This window comes from Protopterus annectens, chromosome 4.part0 (assembly GCF_019279795.1).
Source record: "Protopterus annectens isolate FY-2018-M chromosome 4.part0, PAN1.0, whole genome shotgun sequence".
In the NCBI taxonomy this organism is placed as follows: Eukaryota; Metazoa; Chordata; order Ceratodontiformes; family Protopteridae; genus Protopterus; species Protopterus annectens.
In genome coordinates this window covers 119,890,967-119,906,636 of record NC_056733.1, presented here as the reverse complement: position 1 = coordinate 119,906,636, position 15,670 = coordinate 119,890,967, and the positions used below count along the sequence as shown (strand labels likewise).

General features: G+C 41.7%; 1 protein-coding gene across 1 annotated transcript in view; it reads right to left on the bottom strand.

Moving 5' to 3' along the window:
* Positions 1–15,670, bottom strand: part of TIMP2 (TIMP metallopeptidase inhibitor 2) — a 535,925-nt gene that overhangs the window by 198,064 nt on the left and 322,191 nt on the right. Inside the window, exon 2 of the mRNA XM_044068139.1 lies at positions 13,335–13,433. Coding sequence (XP_043924074.1) covers positions 13,335–13,433 — 99 coding nt within the window. The remainder of the gene's footprint in view (positions 1–13,334; positions 13,434–15,670) is intronic.

The window sequence follows — 15,670 nt, the reverse complement described above, 5'->3', positions numbered from 1 at the left end:
CAAGTTCAGTAGTTAGTTCAGTCGGAAGTTTTTCATGTGGTAAATGTAAACAGTGTAAATACATGAGTAATGTGTCCAGTTTAGATTTCAAACATTTAAAAAGAAAGTTTGTGGCTAGAGGGCGTTACTGTTGCAACACGACCAATGTGGTATATTGTGCAACATGTGACACATGTCAAAAGTTCTATGTTGGGAAAACCATTAGAGCATTAAATAAAATAATTTATGAGCATTGTTTAGCTATAAGAAAGAAGGATGTCAACAATGCTCTGGCTGTTCATTCCACAGAATTTGAATTGTTTAAGAAATTTTCTTTTTTTGTTTTGGAAAGCATTAACACTGACTTGTTTTCTGGTGATTATAAGACACTTTTAGAGTGTAAGGAAAGTTTGTGGCAGATATTATTATTAGCTTACGAACCTCCTGGCCTTAATGGTGCAGTCAACATGAAATGTTTTCTGCAGATGGCTAGGATTAAATAATTTTATAATTTTATAGTTTTTTATTATATGGATATTTAAACCACTTGATTAGATATTATCATTATTAGATATTATTATGGTGACAATATGTGCATCAAATAATAGTTTGATTCAACAATTTAAATGTATTTAGTCATTTCATTTAAGGTTTTTCAAAATGAAAGTCATGTGACTTGATATCAAATGGTATTTAAACAGTTTGTAATTAATGGAGTGTTTGTTCTGAAGAAGCTCATGTGCATTAAAGTGAGTGAAAGCGCTTAACAAAGCACTAACTGAAATATTGGGTTTAACTTCTGGGGACTGCAAGTGTGCTTTTTATTTGAAGTTCAGATGCTCAAAAAAGACTCCAGGCTACAGATTTCATTGTTTGGCAAAACAATCTAATAAGCCAGTTGAGTTCATTGCCCTTTCTTTTTCGGTTACTTTTTATTTACCATCAGATTCACTCCCAGCTACATTAACTGTTTACTGGACTTTTTTACCACTCTTCTGACTTTTGCCTGGTTAGCCCAATCTTTCTTTGGCATCTTGCATACCAAAAAAAAAAATCTATATAATTTGATTTTCATAAGACAAAGACAAATCTAAGCTTATACATTACCAGCAACGTAGAAATCAAACTAAGGCAAAAATCAACCAGGGCAAAATATATTACTTCCAATCCTCCCAAGAAAAACACCTATATAACCCTCAAATATTGTGGCAGAATATCAACCTCCTTCTCGACCCTGGCAGACCCCCTACCCCCTCTCCTTCCACTTCAAATACCTCTGAACCTCTAGCCTCTCAGATCAACTCTTACTTCATAAACTCTATCTCCAGCCTGCTACAATGCCAGAAAAACTCTCCACTCACTACCCCCTCCCCTGTATCTAACTCAACAGACGCCCTCTCTTTTAAACCTATTCAAACATCCTTTATAAAAAATCTTCTAAGCAAGCTAAAACCTTGTAGCCTTGCTGCTGACCACCTGCCAAACAAGTTCCTAAAAATCGCAGCCCCATCTATTGCCTACCCTATCTCAATACTAATCAATTGGTCTATCTCCGAACAATATGTGCCCAACCTCTGGAAAATAGCCCACATCACCCCTCTCCACAAGGGTGGACCCTCCACAGAGATTGCAAATTTCCACTCTATAGCAATACTTCCACCCATAGCCAAAATCCTTGAAAAATGTATTCACCAACAACTCCTAGAGCACCTTACATCAAATAACCTTCTAGCTAAAACAGAGCATGGTGTCCGCCCAAGCACAGTACTAATCCTGCCCTTATTGCTTTCTCAAACACCATTCACCATCTTATGAGCAACGGTGAGTTTGTCTCCGCTGTATTCCTAGATATGTCAAAAGCTTTTGACACCATATCCCACCAACTTCTCCAAAACAAACTTGCCACTTTCAGCCTCAGTCAATCAACCCTTTCTTGGTTCCACAGTTACCTATCAAACCGACAGCAGGCCACCAAATGGAACCAAAACCTCTCTCCTTTACTATCTGTCAACACTGGGCCCCCTTCTGTTTATCATTTTTACAAATGACCTCATGTCAGCTACCAAATTAGCCACAATAATACAGTATGCTGACGACACTAAGCTCATTGTATCTGCCCCATCCCCCCTAGAACTTCAGGAAAAGACACAAAAAGCATTCCAGGAAACAAAATCATTTCTTACCAGCCATCAACTCATTCTCAACCCTAAAAAGACTAAGATGATAAACTTTACAAATAATGCTAAAAAGAACACCTCTCCCCCTCATCCCTATTCTATCCACAAATGGCACAAAAATTAAACCTACTAACCAGGTGTTATCATAGACAACCACCTAAAATTTGACATTCATATATCCCAAACAATCCAAAAGGTCCATGCAAAACTCGGTGCTCTCTACAGAGCAAAACCATTCTTAACACCTCAAGCAAGACTAGCCATAGCTAGATCTCAGCTTCTGTTTACACTGCTATACTGCTCACATATTTTCACCAACTTATGTAAAAATGACCTTCAAAACCTAGAATTCTGCTACAACAAAATAGCTAGGTTTGCAACCAATCTCCCTCATAAAGCTCATCACTGCACTGCTCTAAAGCAATTGAACTGGCTAGAACTGCCTCACCTCTTAACTTTAAATCAACTTGTCCTCACCCACAAAATTTTTCAAAACCCTCTCACCTGCCCTGCCATCTCCTCCCTTGTCCAACCTCAAACTTTTAACAGAGCCCTCAGATCCTCCAACAGACCACTGCTCAAAGTTACTCAGTCCCAAAACTCCCACAGAGACTCCCTCTGTTCAAACAAAATTGCTAAGTACTGGAATTCCCTCCCTTTAATCTTACAAAGTACCCCATCCTCCTTTTCTGACTTGAAACGTAGGCTAAATGAACACCTCAGTAACAACTGGTTATGCCCATATTTCTCTCCTGGATAATGTCCTTTACCACCTTTCACGTTTCTTACTCTCTTCCAGAAATACTTCTCCTCCCTCATTCTCTGCATTTACACACTACATCTCTCCCTCGCACTACCTCTTTACCTCCTAAGCACTCTATATTCTCCCCTCCTTTCTGCCTGAATCCTCTCCTTTCTGCTCACCTCCCACATGAATATTCAACTTATCAAATGACCCTTTACATTTTTATAACTCTGTAATCTAATATCCTAAGGATGTACTACCCTGTTGATTCTCTGCTTTGTTATGTAACTATTTTAGTGCTAATCAAATGTCTAATATTGTATTGTTAATTAATGGAGCTTTTCTCCCCGGTTCTCTGCTGTAAACGGGCTATCAAGCCCAGTCAGACACTACCCAGTAAACAAATGCAAATAAATAAAATAAATAAGACTCTTTCTCTTTTCACTACTGTCCCAACCTTCTTTGTTGCTTTTTTTGGTTTGTGGGCTTTGCTTAATTGGTTATTTACTTTGCAAATGTGCAGGGAAAAATAAGAGTTTGGATAGACATCAGAGTTGCCTTTTTTTGTAAGAAGGACAGTGCAATTTAAGTGTCAGATTAGTCACAAATTTACTTCAGTAAAAGACTTTCGGCTTTTCCCAGTTAGGGGTCGCCACAGTGCATCACCGTTCCGCTATTGATTGGAGTGGATTTTTTACAGTGTTTAGTTGCCAGCATGGCCCCCAACCTTCACAGAAGGCACACACACACTCATGCACCTACTTGCATGTCTTTAAAGTTCACTCAACTGCACAGAGGACATGCAGACTCTGCACAGAAGGTGCTCCAGCCGAGAATTGAACCGGAGAACCTCTTGCTGTGAGGTAACAATGCTAACCGCTGCACCACCGCAGCAGACTCCACAAATTTGCTTCAGTAACACTGAAAAGTCACAGCAATCATTCACAACTCTTCATACTAAAACAACTATGTAAGGCCAGGAAGAACCAGGGTCTTTCACCTCTTCAGTGTTAAGTCAACCAGCATCAGACGAACGGAACTTCCCCTATACAAGATGCACATGCAACATAAGACTTCTAAGCAAGAACAAGAGTCCTTCCTTCCTGTCTGATTTCTAAAAAAAACATACAATGTTGTTCTAAAAAGGGTCTTACAGGTTACTGAGTTAAAGTCTGACTCTTTTTCAGTGGTTCAGTTATATAAAGTTTGAACTTTCAGATCTTAGAGTTGACAAAGAATTGTCTAACATACTGAGCTCTAAGCCTACTATGCTTGGAGTCATCCTCCTCCCCCTGTCTTTCCAGAAGTAGATTACAACAGGTTGGCAGTGGCCCTGTTGAAGACAAAGAAAAGACTCAATGTTGCCTCTTAGTCTACCTGCTCCCCTGGGGTTAATGGTATCTCAGTTGTTTTTTCCTGAGATAAAATCCATGAAACTTTTCTCACCAGCTTCTTAGTTTTTTGTACTGCTTTTGAAGTTGCTGGTATCAACCCTCTCAGTATCAGTTGGGATGTCAGAGCTGACATGATGCTTGACTATATGGTGCCCTTGTCAGCACCATATGTCACTTGGTATTAATGTCTCTACCACTGAATGTTCCATCTATACTGAAATTTTCAGCATCATCATTACAGGTACTGATGTTCATGCCTAGAATCTCATTACTAGCATTGATGCTAGTGTGCCTGATCCCACATCAGTGGTGTAATCATTTGCAATGATCCCAGTGCTGACCTTGCAAACATAATAGCAATAGAGCTTTGATGTCTTTTACTATCTCAATGCCAGTACCTGCTATGCCCCAGAGCAGACTTTTGCTGACCCTTCTTTCCTGCCATGTGTTATATAGCAGGACACAGAAGGTCAAGGTCTTTTGCAACCTTCCAGCCCCCAAAACACATTTCTCTTCACTGCAGGTTCCACCCTCAAGATTCCAAGGAAGGCACTGTATGAGAGGAAGTACAGTGACTGTTCCATAAAATCTTCCACTTCAGATGTCAGTGAGGAGGAGGGTGGAGACTCCTCAATGTTCTCTCCTGAAGGCCCTACATATGGTGACATTTTAGAGATGATGATACAAAGAGGGGTATAACCCATTGACTCCACTTTTTCTTGCAAAAAAAAAAAACTGGAGAAGGACTTCTTGATTTACCCAGTAGCCCTCTTGAGTAGTATCCCTGTTGTTGGACATGCTTAAGGTTGCCAACAACATGGCTTGAGAAGACACTGGCACAGTGGCTGTAGTGCCCAGGAAAGTTGATCTGATCCTCTGGCCTGCTAATGAATGGTACTTCGGGTTAGAGACTCCCAAGCTGGGCTCCTTAGTATCAGCAGCTACCCTCAATACACCACAGCAGTCCAGCTTCCAGATAAGGAATTGAGAGAAGTGGAACACTTAGGGAAGTAAGCTTTGTATACTCCAACTATCTTTTAAGTATGGTGGAATTTTTGTAAGATTTGGTCAGTGAAATGCACCACTCACTGGCACAGATGACTGGCAGATCTATTAAAGATAAATTGTCATCCCAGCTGACTATATTTTCATAGTTCATGAACCTTATGATGATGGTGACCAATAATAACACTTGGAGGTTCAGCCAGGGTGCAGAATCCAGCATTATACTTCACCACCATGCATAGCTTGCACACAGAGACTTTTCTAAGGTGTGTCATGCAGCAAATAAAACAACAGTCTGGGAGGAACCATAAATTCTCAGAAGTGCTTTCAGAAAGATTAGAATGCCAGAGGAAGAGGTCCCCAACTGTCTCACTCTAGAAGCAGTTGGGGAACAAACTCTCCTTTTGCCTTTGTACTAGGAAGTCAGGTGGATTCAGGCAGCAGTATCTAGAGGACAGAAAACTCTCTTATTCACTTGGCCATATCCACAACTGTTACCATTGTCCAGTGTTCCAGTCCATCAGAATCATGCTACAAACAGAGTGGCACTCAGCCTGCTAGAGTGTACAGATAATTTCCTCTTCTCAGAAGCCAAATGTGAATAAACCTTAAAAAAAGACAAGTGGATGCATTTTCTCCATCTGAGACACTTCAAATGGTGTGGATCCTTTTGCTGCTTCACTTCCATCTTTTCTTAAGTATTTAGCCTAGATTTTCAGTATCACACTCAGTCACCCTTCTGTTAAACTCCACCTGGCAGCAATACTATCCAACTTTCACCAGATCACTGAATCTTCTTCTTGAAGGTCTGCAAAATCTTCATAAAAGACATTTTTGTAGATACAACTCTTAAGAAACCCAGCTCTGCTTTGTGATCTGTACTTTGTGATAAAAAAAAAACAACTTTGCCTCAGTTTGTGCTTGCAGTATCTGCAAAATTAAAAGTCTTTCTTCAAAGACCCTCTTTGTGGCTGCCATCACATCAGTCAGGAGGGTTTCCTGAATTAAAGACTCTGTCAGTTGAGCCTCTGTATTGACAGGGTTTCCCTTATACAATCCCTCCTTCTTTATTCATCTTTCTGTGTTCTTTCCTCAATATTTTATGCAGGGGGAATACTCCCGTCAACAAATGGATGTGCACTATCAATTAAGATTCTTTGCTGAAAAGACTGTGTTTGTTAGAATGAATTTATACTTCCTTTATTTCTCCAAAAAGAAAATGAAAAAGATTGGATGCAGAGGCCCTTAAGGTTAACCTGCCAAGCAACAAGGACCTCTGAAGCTGAAACGCAAACAAACACCAGTCACAACCAAAGTGACACATAGTTCACAACACCAGTGTGCCACCCAACAACAGCCCCTAAGGCAAGACAACGTACCTAACACTTTAGTCATAGGTGACTCTAAAGTCAGACACACTGATGTTCCACTCACCAGACTGAACAAGGAGAAAATTACAGTCAGCTGCCTGTTGGGTGCCAGGATCCATCACATAACGCATGCACTCAAGTCACTCCACGACAAGTACAAATACGACTCTGTCATGGTCCATGTTGGAGTGAATGACTTGAGACGTACCTCCTTGGACTACATGAAAAGACACATGGAAGAGCTCTCGGATCATGTGGGCCAGGAAGGTATGACCCTAGCCCTGAGTAGCATCCTGCCTTCGCCCAGAATGATACCACAGTATAAGGACAAAATGATTGACTTCAAAAATTGGGTAAGCTGCTGGTGTCATTCAAAGGGGATCTTATCTGTCTGCCTGGGATGACATGATCGACAAACCACGATGCTTTGCCAGAGATGGTCTGCACCTGTCACTCGTGGGATTCAGGTTACTGGCTAAAGCTCTTGCCACCCCTATAGTGCCTTTTTTAGGCAAGGTTCAAAGGACAAAACCACCACCATAACAGATACAAGCATGCAAAATCTGAAGGTAATGCTACTCAGTGCTAGAAGTCTAAACCTCAAAATGCACTCTCTCGAGGCACTCCTAAAAATGGAGAGCATCGATATCTGTGCAGTAACTGAGACCTGGTTCAAGGCTCCAGAGAGCACCCCTGCAATACCAGGCTACAACTCTTACCACACTTTTCGGCCACCAAACCAAGACCGAAACACTAAAGGTGGAGGACTGTCCATATTCACCAAGGATATTCACACCTCCAGGCTAGTTGCCCAACACAATGCATCTGAAATTCTCCAGGTGCAACTAACACTAGGTAAGACTGCAATCCAAACTGTAGCTTGCTACAGATCCCCCACCATGCCCCAAGATTCTCACTACACCTTTCTAAACATACTGGACAACATAAAGATACAACCAAACACCCTAATACTGGGTGATTTCAACTACCCTGCCATTAACTGGGAAAACTACTCGGGTACCAACACCTTTTCCCAATGGTTCTTGGAATTCATAAATTCCAATGCCCTGGATAAACTAATCCATTATCCCACCAGTGGCTCAAATATCCTAGACCTGGTCATTACCAATGTGGGAGATAGATGCTCCACGCCAGGTGTGACCATAAGCAAATCACCCTTGACATCCACATCCCACCCCCACCCCCCAGTAAGGAAACCTCCGTAAAAAACTTCTCCAAAACCAACTTCATGCTACTCAAGTCAGAAGTGACAAACCTCATGACACCCATGCAGATGGGAGCTGAAAGTTCGACTGCTGAATCCTACACTAAGGCACTGTACGAGCGCATCCACTCGTACATGAATTGTGCCATCCCAAATAGAATCAAGACGCTCTCCTCCAAAAAAAGGAAGCCAATCTGGTGGTCCCCTGCCATAAACAAACTATACAACAGAAGAAAGAAACTGTTGCAGAAAAGAGGAAAATCCCAGGATGCAAAAAACTCCCTTACCAGCCTCATTAAGAAGCTGAGATCCCTCATAAAATCCTCCAAAGCTAGTTACAAAAATAAAATTGCCAAAAATTTGAAAGATAACCACAAGGCATTCTATAGTTATGTCAAGAATCTAAATGGCAATGCTCAGATATGCTCTGAGCTGCAACAGAATGACATTAAATATACTGATCCCAAGGATATTGCCAATATCCTGGCAGATCGATTTAGTGCAAACTTCACCCCCCTCTCACCCCCTAAAGGGCCCATCTCAATACCAAATGATTGCCAAATTCCAGTAATCATGGCCACACAGGTAGAAACCGCACTCTCCAAAGCTAAGAATACAGCATCCATGGGACCAGATGACATCCTGGGCTGTGTACTACATGAACTACAAAATGAACTGGCACCTCACCTAAGTGTCATGTTTAATCATAGCCTCACCTCAGGCTTCATGCCCATTGAGTGGTGCACAGCTACAGTTATCCCACTCCACAAGGGAGATCCACCTTGGATCCTGGGAACTACCATCCTATCAGTCTGACGAGCTTGATCTGCAAGGGCATAGAACGCATTATCATGGAACTTATAAACAAGGACATTGGCAACCTTCAAACACTGGACCCCACCCAGTTTGGGTTCGTGAAGGGCCGACCTTGTCTCCTGAACCTGACTGACTTCTTTGAATCAGTCTCCAGAGCTGTGGACAAGGGTAAGGCGGTCCACACAGCCTATATGGACCTCGCCAAGGCCTTCAAAACCATCCCCCACTCTGGAATCATAGATAAACTTACTAAGCTGGGCATAAATCCCTATGTCACTCGATGGGTTGCCAACTGGCTTACTGAACAAACCCAGACTGTAAAAGTAGCCGACTTCAAATCCAGCTTCAGACAAGTGACAAGTGGAGTACCTCAGGGTTCAGTCCTGGGACCGCACTTGTTTGGCATCTACTTCTTGGAAGTACAGGCCAACACTAAGGGACTCTGGCTAACAATGTTCGCAGATGACTGCAAACTGGGAGCCATTACTGAATCCCCAAATGATGTGGATATTCTACAAAAGGGCCTTACAGAAACAGATGCTTGGTGCCAGAACCATGGACTCAAGCTTAATGCCAAGAAATGTATAGTTATCCCCTTTGGGAAAAACCCTGTACCCATGAATTACCACATAAGTGGCAGTACACTAAACACCGAAAGTGTGATGAGAGACTTAGGGACACAGATGGACAGTGGTCACACCTTAGATAACCACATCACCACAGCAGTCAGGAAATCCTATTATGTGGCACACCTCATCACTAAGGGCTTTTCATCAAGAAAAAAGGAGGTCATTGTCCCACTGTACTTATCCCTCATTAGACCCATTATAGAGTACAATGCCCCGTTTGGTATGTACCTCACAAGACATCTGCAACAGCTGGAAAGGCCACAGAAATACCTCACTAAAAGAATCACAGGCCTAAAGCAGATGCCCTATACTGACCATCTAAAAAAACTCCAGCTATACTCTGTGGTATATCGTCTACTCAGGGGCGATCTCTGCTTAACATACAAGGCCATGTCAAACCCTGAGCTGTTGGACATGCTCCTCTTAAAGAAATCCCAATCCCTCAGAGCCACATGCTCCAGGGATCTAAACCTTGTCATCACAATGAATAAAACATGCTGGAGGGCTAGGTTCCTGACCCAGAGACTCCCCATACTCTGGAATAGACTGCCCATACATATCAAACAGAGTGCCTCCTTGGCGCTCTTCAAAAGGAACCTTGACGACTGGATGGGAGATAGGAAATTCACCCCGGGGATCACATCAGTAGCCCTGCTAGACAGGGGTCCAGGGAATTAAATATTGTGGGAAGAAATATTCAGGGAATTGTTATGGATAAGCTTGTATATGCCCTAGGGCCGATAGCCTAGTACCAACCTATGAACCTATGAACCTAAGACACTTTAGACAAATGGCTCACTGTCTGTGTTCAGTTTTGTTATGCCAATATAATATACCTCTTCCTTTTAATATAAATGTTTGGGCTACTTGAACACATGCTACATTCCTAGCTTTTTCCCAGAATGCAGTTCTGGATGGTATTTAGGTAGCAGCTATGTGTCTATTTTACAACATCGAAGCTTTAGTTCATCAAATAACTAAAGCTCGATCTTATAATATCAACAGCTAAAATTGTCGAACGGCCGATTCAACCAAGGAAAACACTTCCCTTGGCTGAATAAAAAAAAAACCTTTACATCCGAAATCAAGTAGGGGGCTTTGCCACCCCCCCTGATGTGGGGGGGATGTGCCCTCCACACCCCTTTCCTAAATATACCAACTCCGAGATCGCTCCAAAATGGACAAATGGGCATACTCCACAGAACGGCCAAGGGAAGTGTTTCCTTGGGTTAAATTGTCCGTTCGACAATTTATGGTTTCGATATTACAAGTTCGAGCTTTACTGATTCGATTAAGTAAAGCTTCGTTCTTGTAATATAGAACCACAGCTACCTGGTCTTTTCTAAACACCTTCACAAGACACCATAATCTGCATGTGATATCTATGTCCATGTCCTCCTTTGGAGCCATAGTTACAAGGGATTTCTACTCATAAGAGAGACCAGCCCAGAAAATTAGCCTGGGTATCAGTCCTACTGTTACTGAGAATGGACTTCCTTCTACAAGATACAAAAGTTATGTACTTACCATAATAGGAGATCTGAAAGAGCAGGCCCATGACTGCAAGCATTTAGCGCTTCATATGGTTCACCTGACATCTGCAGAGGAGTAGCAACATATGTATCATGGAAGGGGGGAGGGACTGTAATAACCTGGGAAAGTATTGCATGCTGCGCTTGTCCTAATGCTTGTCATCCTTAGTCCTACTGTTACTGAAGCTAGACCAGCTTCCCCAGGTTTATCAAACATTAATTTATTGCCCCCCCCATATTTATGTTATCTAACTGATATCCTGCTGGATTTCCATACCTATAGCTGTCTGTAGATAACCATTTGAAATGAGACACTCGCAATACTGAATTCTGGAATGTTGAAACTGAGAGACCGAAAATGTGGACTTAAGTATACTAAGTTCGTTATTGCTATTTCTCAGAATATTCCCTTTTCTCCAAGGTATGGTGATTTTGGATTTGGTAGACATAACTTCAAGGGATGTGGGAGGCTTGCACCCCCCCCCAGCAAAAAAAAAGAAAAAAAGGTGAGAAGCAATGTTCAACATTCACTTTTCTCTTTTATCTTCAATTTGCTTTTTTTCAGCATTTCAGGACTGAGCATTGCATGTCTTGAACTTTTAATTGGCGGGGGGCGGGGGGGGGGCTGCCTGTATCCATTCATGCTCCTTCACAGGATGAGAGTTGGAGTAGCTTGCAGAGGCGGTGTCATACAGAAACATTATCTATACTTGTATGCAAATTTGTTCTGTAAGCTTATCCTGGGCACTGCCATGCTAGTGCTGTGAAATGCTAATGCAAACAGATTTCCACATGCCAGAGATAGTGTTGTAAGACTTACTAATTGAATTACCTGCCTGCAATTGTCTGTCCTAGAATTTCCAAAGTAGTACAATGTGAAGAGTCTGTCCTCCTGTCCTGGAAAAGGCATACAGACTATTAAATGCTTCCTCCTTTCTTCAGCTGGTCATTCTTTGTGCAGACTGATTTGTGAACTTGGATGACTGACTGCTTGATTGGGTGCCTTCAGGCCAGTGGCTGCTTGGGCATAAGCTCTTAGGTCACTGCATGGCCTAATGCCTTTAGATCACTGATTGCATGGGTAGGTGCTGTGCGGTTACTGACTGAATAGGTGGATACCCTCAAGTGAATACACTGGCAGATGCCCTCAGGTCATTGACTGCATGACCAGGTACCCTGTGGTCACTGGTCATACGGGAAACTATCTTCAGGTCACTGACTATATGAGCATATTCCCTCATGTGACTGCATGGGAAGATGTCTTCTGGTCACTGACTGCATGGGAAGATGTCTTCTGGTCACTGCCTGCATGGACAGATGCCCTGTGATCACTGCATGAGCAAATGCCTTTAGGTCACTGCTTGTGCAGGTGTATTTAGTTCATTGCATGGGTAGATGTCCTCAGCTTACTGACTGCATGGGCAGATGCCTTTAGTTCACTGCATGTGCAGGTGCATTTAGGTTGCTGCATGGGTTCATAGGTTCATAGGCTGATACTAGGCTATCTACCCTAGGGCATTTATAAGCCTAGCCAGAGTGTGTTTGGCTTTCGCCACCCTTTTAGATTAGTTGACTGTGCCTCTGTATAGTAGGTCACAGAAGATAGCCCTTTTAAGGTTAGTTTACTGTGCCTCTGTCTAGTAGGGACAAAGAGGAGATCCCAGGGGTAAAACTATGATCTCCCATCCACTCGTCAAGATTTCTCTTGAAGAGGGTCAATGAGGGGCTCTGCCTAACATGGATTGGGATTTTGTTTCAGAGTGAGGGGAGCCTCTGGGATATGAATCTGTCCCTCCAGCATGTCGTATTTATTTCTGTGCTGAGGTTTAAGTCCCTGGAGCGTGTAGCTCTAAGGGATTTGGATTTCCTGAGGTGGAGCATGTCCATTAATTCTGGTTTGGACATGGCTTTATACGTCAGGCACAGATCGCCTCTGAGTAGGAGGTAAGCAACTGAGTAGAGCTGGAGTTTCTTTAGCCTAACTGCGTAGGGCATCTGTTTGAGTCCCTTGATCCTAGGGTAGATGTCTTCAGGTCACTGACTGCATGGGCAGATGCCTTTAGTTCACTGCATGTGCAGGTGCATTTAGGCTGCTGTATGGGTAGATGTCCTCAGGTCATTGACTGCATAGGCAGATGCCTTTAGCTCACTGCATGTGCAGGTGCATTTAGGTTACTGCATGGGTAGATGTCCTCAGCTCACTGACTGCATGGGCAGATACCTTTAGTTCACTGCATGCGCAGGTGCATTTAGGTTGCTGCATGGGTAGATGTTCTCAGGTCACTGACTATATGGGCAGATGCCCAGTTGCAGCACCATTTGAAAAGAGAAAATTCAGATTTCATCATTAGTACAACCTGCAGCAGTTCACTATTCAATCACGTATGGTGTTACACACTCAACAACAAATTACTTCAGTGTACCCCAATGATTTTAGTGATTACCCTTCCCTCAACACTTACCGATCTGCTTGATCTCATACTGGATTCTCTTAATTGGATTGCCATAAACGTCATTCCCTGAATCCACTTCTTTTTCACTGACTGCTTTTGCTCGAATCACTGCAAATCAGTAAATAAAATAATTAATTAGCAGATCAGGGAAACAGCACTGCTAATAGCTACATAAACAATGTTTTAAAACACATTAGGTTAAACAATAGTCAATAGAACTTATATTTATTACTACAGCCTTACATTTTGCAGCTATGATGACAATTTCACACCTTTATCCTCATAAGTAAACTTCACCAGCCATGGGAAAATTGTATAATACCCACACCCAGTCATGGATTATGGATAAATTACAGTTCACTGATATGTTTTGGGAAATTTTCTCTCAGAATTTTCTCGAAACTTGGCTCTAACCAGATAAAGGTTCCACTACATCTTGTTGAGAAGAAACCTGTCAAATCTACGTCTAATGAAACAAACGAGTCAAAACTTTGATCATTTGTAATGAGTACTTAAGTATCATTACTCTATGTTACCCCATGACTGTCTAAGCATTAGTCTCTGTAAACTCTTGTACACTGACTGTTATTACTGCCACTGTGTTCCTTTGATTGTTATTGTTTATACTATATGTTCCTGTTTTGCACTGAACTTGGACAGCTGGTCATTATTTGACCAGTGATATACAATGATAAACAAAATGTAAACTAAATAAACAGTAAGAAAATCAAACTTTGCAGACAAGCCCCCCTCACCCATACTGCCTTATTGGGGCTATGTTGCCCACACACCCTTACTTAAATATACTAATTCCAATGTCTCCACTGGTGCAGACCTGTGGAGAAAACTTGAACAGCTCAAAGACTTTGCCTCAGTGCTCATGCACAATAGAAACCACACCAGAAATGATTCTGGTGCTATGATGAACAGCAATTAATGAGCGGCAGCATGGAGCACATGTACTTCATGAATTAAAACATCACCTAGTTTACACAGGGCAGAGCCAAATAAAAATAAGTTTAAATAAATAAATGACCTATAGTGAACTGTACATGCCAGTGTTTTACAATATATCAGGTTATTTAATAAGGTTTCATATTCAGCAGCTGCTCAGATATTAGAAAAAAAAAGATAAATGGTCTACATGAAATGTAAAGTCGTCACTTTGTAAAATTTGTAACAGCTGTGAAATGCTTACAGATGAACTACATAATATGAAATGGTTTAAGTTACAAAGAGCAAATAAAATGCCTTGCTAAGCATGAAAAATGTATAACATGATGTCTGCCTAGAACAAGATGAGAAACACAAAAACTACTGAGGCTGTATTAGTCTATCCTGTTTATGAGGGAAGGCGGCCCACAGGAAGTAAAGAATGACAGTACATGAGTGTGCAAAAATAAAATGTTTTGAATAACCTAACAGAGAGTGGATACTTAAAGTTATCTTAAACAAACATGTTCCAAAAAGCAATCCATTTTTGAATGTTATAGTCTGAAGTGACAGACTGGAAGGAGATCTTCATCTCTTAATAGGGGTGTTTATTTTTCATATCTGCTATGAATTGTTTTGGTGATTCACCAGAGGAAGTGAGGTTGTGTAATATTGATTATGTGTTCCAGTTTAACAGCACTAAAAACATGTTTTTACATAGAAGAGGAAGCACTGCCAGCAAGCTGAAGGTTTTTCACATAATGTTTCAAGAAATGTGTTTTATATAGCTTGCCTGTTATAAATAAATGTACAAAACAAAATGTATTATTAAAGGCAAGCAAAAAATACTCCACAAAGAATGTTTAAAATATCTATCACCCATTAATGTGACTAGGTGAATACTAAAGGCATCAAAGGCACTAGCTACACTTATCATGTCTGGCAATTGGAGCAGAGGGTGAAGGCTGTGAGCTGTTATTTCTTTGGTATAGGGTTTGATTCCTTTGTTTGCCTATTCTGTGACCTTGCACAAGTTACTTAACCAAACACTGCTTCTAGGTTGCCCCTAAAAAGGGACTGTGTGTTCACAGGTTCATAGGTAGGTACTAGGCTATCGGCCCTGGGGCCTATACAAAACCAGACAAAAAGGTACCCTGGCTTTTGCCACCCAAGAAAATTATTTTCCTGTGCCACTGTTGAGCAGAGCCACAGAGGTGATCCCCTGGGTGAATTTCCTATTTCCCATCCAATCATCAAGATTTTTCTTGAAGAGTGCTAATGAGGAGCTTTGTTTGATATAGATAGGTAGTTTATTCCAGAGTATGGGAAGTCTCTGGGACAGGAATCTATCCCTCCGGCATGTTCTGTTTATTGTGGTGACAAGGTTTAGGTCCCTAGAGTGTGTAGCTCGG